The sequence below is a fragment of the Zeus faber genome (genome assembly GCF_960531495.2).
Source record: "Zeus faber genome assembly, chromosome: 7".
Taxonomy (NCBI): domain Eukaryota; kingdom Metazoa; phylum Chordata; class Actinopteri; order Zeiformes; family Zeidae; genus Zeus; species Zeus faber.
Genome location: NC_137203.1, coordinates 1,789,684 through 1,795,500, shown reverse-complemented (window position 1 = coordinate 1,795,500; position 5,817 = coordinate 1,789,684). Strand labels below are relative to the sequence as shown.

The following is a 5,817-nucleotide window of genomic DNA, read 5'->3' as shown; positions in this document are numbered from 1 at the left end:
ACTGGTCGGTACTGGTCCGTGCTGGTCGGTGCTGGTCAGTCCTGGTCGGTGCTGGTCAGTACTGGTTCAGTGCTGGTCCGTACTGGTTGGTGCTGATCGGTACTGGTCAGTACTGGTTCAGTGCTGGTCTATACTGGTTGGTGCTGATCGGTACTGGTCAGTACTGGTCATTACTGGTTCAGTGCTGGTCCGTACTGGTTCAGTGCTGGTCCGTACTGGTTCAGTACTGGTCCATACTGGTTAGTGCTGATCGGTACTGGTCAGTCGACCTCAATGGACTCGCTGCTCTCTGTGCAGGGTTTGCACTCGTTGGGCATCCGCTGGTGTCTGCTGAGCTGCGTGGCCTGAGTGAAGCTGCGGTCACAGCGCTCACACCTACACACACACACACACACACACACAGAAAAGAGATGAAAGACAGGGGTTAATTTAAACTTAGACACACACACATCACAGCTTTAAAAGACAAATTAAATAACTCATGTACACACACACACTCTGACACATTCACACACTCAGTGTGTGCACGTGTCAGTGTGCACTAATATCCAGTGACAGTATAAAGTGTGTGTGACGACCAGCAGACACGTGGAATTACTGTTCTCATCTTCTGGACAAATTACACACACACACACACACACACACACCCTTCCCCTCCGTTTTCTATCAAACAGAACGTTAGTCCTGTTTCTGGGCCGTTGGCTTCAATATCTCAACACACACAGAGGGCTCTGTGCTCTCTGTTGGAGGTGACACTGCTTTAACAGGCCTGTGTCTGTCTGTCTGTCTGTGTGGTAGAATAGTAAGAACACGTCGCCACTTTATATTTAAAATACAATTTATGATATTTGACAAACTGAACTATGAGCTCTGTCACACCCAGTGTAGACAGAGCTCGGCGGAGGAGAGGAAGAGGAGGAGGAGAGGAAGAGGAGGAGGAGGAGGAGGAGAGGGAGAGGAGGAGGCCTTGGCTCCAACAATCAGCATCAGGTATTGTTGGTTTGGGTGCGTGCGGCAGCTTTAATCCGTCCTGGTATCGTCCGATCGGAGATCAGTCGCCGCCATCGATCGCCTGCGGCTCCTGACAGACGCTGATGTCGCTCTTTGTCTCTCGTTCCCACGGAGATGAACAACTGCTGACGCCTCGCTCGCCCCGCGCTCCCTCTATTCAAAAAGAAGCTGATTTGCTCTTTCATTTCCCCCTGACGTTGGTCTGTCGTTCGACTTTTTAACACCGTGATACCTTATTCTCCCCCACTGCGCTCTCGCTCTCTCTCGGTCGCTCTCTCTCTCTCTCTCTGTCGCTCTCTCCCTCTGTCGCTCTCTCTCTGTTGGCAGCAGATCAGATCTCTTTCAGATGCTTATTAAGTGCTTTCATCTGTTTCAGCAGTTTAACCCTGACGAACTTAGACTAATAGCTCTCTCTCTCTCTCTCTCCCTCCCTCCCCCAGTGCCCTCTTGCCCTCTCTCCTCCACCATCACGGTGATTTCTCTCCCAGAGGAGCGCAGGTATTGTCTGCAGGAGGTGACAGGATGACAGCGTGACAACAGCGTTCTCTGGAAGTCCTAATTGCATGCCGCATCTCTCCCTCTTTTTCTATCTCCTCTTCTCTCCCTCCCTCTCTCCCTAATTATCGTTGGCCGTGAGTGGAGGATGGAAATGTTGGATCTCACTTTGCAGGTTATCTGCTGTGATGAGACTGACGCCACTGATTTAGCTGTTGTGTTTTCTGGACAGGTGAAGCGCTCAGCGCTGTGTTTAGTCGGATTTGGGTTTTCCGTCGTTTCCATGGCGATTGGACGCATCTCAGCTGGCGCTACAATAGCGTTTAGGCTTCTGCATCGTGATTGGTCAAACACAACAGTTCACATCATGTGAAGCCCTCTTCAGTGTTGGAAACGGTTCATTGTGCCAAAATGTTGAAGGTGCAGGTTTCAGAAAGCTGCTGCTTCCGTATTCCGTCCATTTCTGTGCTGTCGCAGCGATGACTTCACTTCCTGTGGCGACATAAAGTCCTCAAAAGGTCTTTGAGTCGAGTTCAACTGCGGTAAAGTTTGACTTGAGAGAGAGAGAGAGACAATCCTTTTGTCTGATTTTCCTCAGAATATAAACTGTTTGAAAAAAGATGTGATGAGTAAAAATATGGACTCCACCCACCACGCCTCCTTCCCACCGTTCATGCAGCTGCTGACTCCTTCTCTGGAAGCTGAAAAGGCCTCGATGGGCAGCTCCTCCACACATGGTTCATAGAGAAGGTTTCATGAACATGATCAAAACCCTCTGCCATGATGCTCTCTCCCAACAGGGCGTGGCTAAAGACAAGGCGGCCTGCTTCCAGCCTGATTTTCGCTCTGTAGCGCCCTCCATCCGGGTCAGTCCTCTCGCGGTTCCGTCACTCTTATGGCTCCAGCCGCTCCATCACCTCTCTGCAGATGACACCTTGTTCTACGTGGGAGAAGCACCACCACCACCACCTCCGTTTGTTTCAAGAGTTTGGTGTCATTTCATGCCACAAAATGAACTGATCAGAATCAGCTGCTGCTGAGTGAAGAGATAACTGACCACTGGTTGCTGCTATTGACCAATTACAACGGAGTATTCCACCACATCATGAAGTAGGTAACTACAGAATGCGGCAAAATATATTAAGTATTGCATTTAAGATGGTTACCGCAAAATAAATGGAATAATATGTCACGACAGATCGTAGCTCTCCAGACGCCCACAGTGGTGGCGAGCAGACAGACGGGTGGATGTGGTGTCAGGCGGAGGGCGGGTGGAGGTACTCACTGTTACTTACTTGAAGGGCTTCTCTCCGGTGTGAGTGCGGATGTGGTTGTTGAGCGTCGTGGCGCCGGCGAACGCTCGGCCGCAGTATCCGCATTTAAAGGGGCGATCGCTGGAGTGCGTCACCACGTGGTTCCTCAGCTCCGAGGGCTGGGAGAAGGACTGGGAACAGTGGCCACACTGGTACGGCCTGGGGGAGGGAGAGAGACAGGTAGAGAGACGAGGGGAGAAAGAGAGACGGGGGAAGAGAGAGAGAGACGGGAGTGGGAGAGAGAGAGACAGGTAGAAAGATGGGGATGGCAGAGAACCGGGAAAAGAGAGAGAGAGACAGGCAGTCAGACAAATGTAAAGTGTGTATGCAAACAGAGACACACACACATACACACATACACACACAAACAGGGTTTGGGGGGGCAGTGCCCCGGTTACCATGGCAGCATGACCCTCATCAACAATGCAGGCCTAGATCATGACGAGGTCATCTATCACTGTGCATGTTAGTGTGTGAGAGAGAGAACAGAGATGATCAGATTGTGTGTGTGTGTTCATTCCATATGGATTCATTGTGAAACTAGCACTAGTAGCACAAACAGATTTCTGTTCATTCACTAAATTTTATTTTCCAACCCTCAGTATTTTCATTCATGTTTCTCATATATTGTATTATATTATATTAGATAATATATTATATTACATTTTATCATATGATATGATATTTTTAATATTATATTATGTTATTTATATTATATTGTTTAAGATATGATATTATATTATATATAAATGATATGATATGATTTACATTATATTATATAATATATTATACTGTATTTTATCATATTATATGATATTATTTATATTATATCACATATATTATATAAGATAATATATTTCATCATCTGCTGCTTTCACTGTTAAATCATCTTGATCGATTATCAATAAATCAATGATCCAATCGCACGCACCTCAAGGTGATTCCTGTGATTTTAAAACTCAACTATATTCTATTCAGGTTTACGATGATGGCAGTAGGTCACACGGGGCTGCACCCGTCTGTCTGCTCTGTACTCATCTGTCTGCTCTGTACCCGTCTGTCTGCTCTGTACCCGTCTGTCTGCTCTGTACTCATCTGTTTGCTCTGTACCCGTCTGTCTGCTCTGTACCCGTCTGTCTGCGCTGTACCCATCTGTCTGCTCTGTACCCGTCTGTCTGCGCTGTGCCCGTCCGTGGTGCTTGTGTGAGTGGAATGGACCAGACCAGGTCCAGACTCCTCTTGGATCTGCACTTGGACTGGATCCTACTTTCTCCTGTCGGCTGAACAGGATTGGAGCTGACGTTGTGTTTTATTGACGAGCGGCAGCAGAGACTCGGAGGTGATTAGCGTCTCTCTGTTCCTTATCGGTCGCTCGCTCTCATTAACGATCTGATGGAACCACTGCTACGCTGCTGTTATGAACGGTGCCGTTTCGCGTGCCGGTCCCTGTGCCGGCCCCTGTGCCGGTCCGCGTGCCGGTCTGCGGTCCCTGTGCCGGTCCGCGTGCCGGTCTGCATGCCGTCCCCTGTGCCGGTCCTTGTGCCGGTCCCTGTGCCGGTCCGCGTGCCGGTCTGCGGTCCCTGTGCCGGTCCGCGTGCCGGTCTGCGGTCCCTGTGCCGGTCCGCGTGCCGGTCTGCGGTCCCTGTGCCGGTCCGCGTGCCGGTCCGCGTGCCGGTCCGCGTGCCGGTCCGCGTGCCGGTCTGCGTGCCGGTCCGCGTGCCGGTCTGCGTGCCGGCCCCTGTGCCGGCCCCTGTGCCGGTCCCTGTGCCGGTCCCTGTGCCGGTCCCTGTGCCGGTCTGCGTGCCGGTCCCTGTGCCCGTCCGCGTGCCGGCCCCTGTGCCGGTCCACGTGCTGGTCAGGGGGGGGATGCTAGTGCCCAGTTGGAGTCCCAGCGAATGAGAGGGATTCCGACTGCTGTCTAGGGGTGTATTTCGGCAGAATATGATGGAAACAGGAGAAAGCAGCAGAAAGAAAAGGAAACACCGCTACAACCAGGACTGGGTGAAGCCGGTGGGATGAGTCTTTTGCTAAATTTGCCAGCTAGTTCTAAATTTGTAATATATTAGAATATTCAAAATAATATAGCATTCAGCTCTCATAGACATCATACCAAAAACATTCCACTGCCTCTCTGTAACCTGTCCCACATTGTCCCACACAAACATACTCTTGGTCCCACATTTGGTTTGTGAGCATCTGGTCAAATGGACCCTGTTCAAAGCCGCCACCGTGGAAGCAGCTGCTATGGGGCGTGGCCAGAAGGTGGTGCCTGTTATGGTGGCAACCCTGGGACCCGCGGGTGGACGCCAGCGCTGAAAGAGGGCGTCAAACTAAAAAGGAGTCCTTCAGTGCTTGGTTAGCACAGAGGGTACCGGCGGGTCAGAACCACAGCAGCTGCGTCGGCTGCTGCGGTGAAGCCCCGGGTTTTGGGAGGAGCTCTGAGAGGCCAGGCTGTTATCGACAAGGGCGAGGAAGCGCCGACCTTCACGGAGGATATGGTCGGGAGGTGGAGGGAACACTTTGAGGAACTCCTAAACCCAAACGACACGGCCCCTGGTGTACGAGGCAGGACCGGAATCTTTTAGGGGATCAGGACTTCTGGGTCACGCTGCTAAGCCTGCCGCCTCCCTGACCCAGATCCACATCAACGGTAAGAAGATGGATGGATGAGTCGATGGATGGATGTTTGGATGAGTGGATGGATGTTTGGATAAGTGGATGGATGGATGGATGGAAGGATGAGTCGATGGATGGATGAGTTGATGGATGGATGGATGAGCGGATGGATGGATGTGTGGATGGATAGATGTTTGGATAAGTGGATGGATGGATTGATGTTTGGATGAGTGGATGGATGTTTGGACAAGTGGATGGATGGATGGAAGGATGAGTCGATGGATGGATGGATGAGTGGATGGATGTTTGAATGGATGGATGGATGGTTGGATGATGGGTGGATAGACTGACCACAACAAAGTATAGCAGCAAACTACTTTCC

General features: G+C 50.8%; 1 protein-coding gene across 1 annotated transcript in view; it reads right to left on the bottom strand.

Moving 5' to 3' along the window:
- Positions 1 to 260: 260 nt before the first annotated feature.
- Positions 261 to 5,817, bottom strand: part of prdm6 (PR domain containing 6) — a gene marked incomplete at both ends in the record, with an annotated part of 38,741 nt that continues 33,184 nt past the window's right edge. The window contains 2 exons of the mRNA XM_080003272.1: positions 261 to 375; positions 2,802 to 2,978. Of these exons, the coding sequence (XP_079859398.1) occupies positions 261 to 375; positions 2,802 to 2,978 (292 nt within the window). The remainder of the gene's footprint in view (positions 376 to 2,801; positions 2,979 to 5,817) is intronic.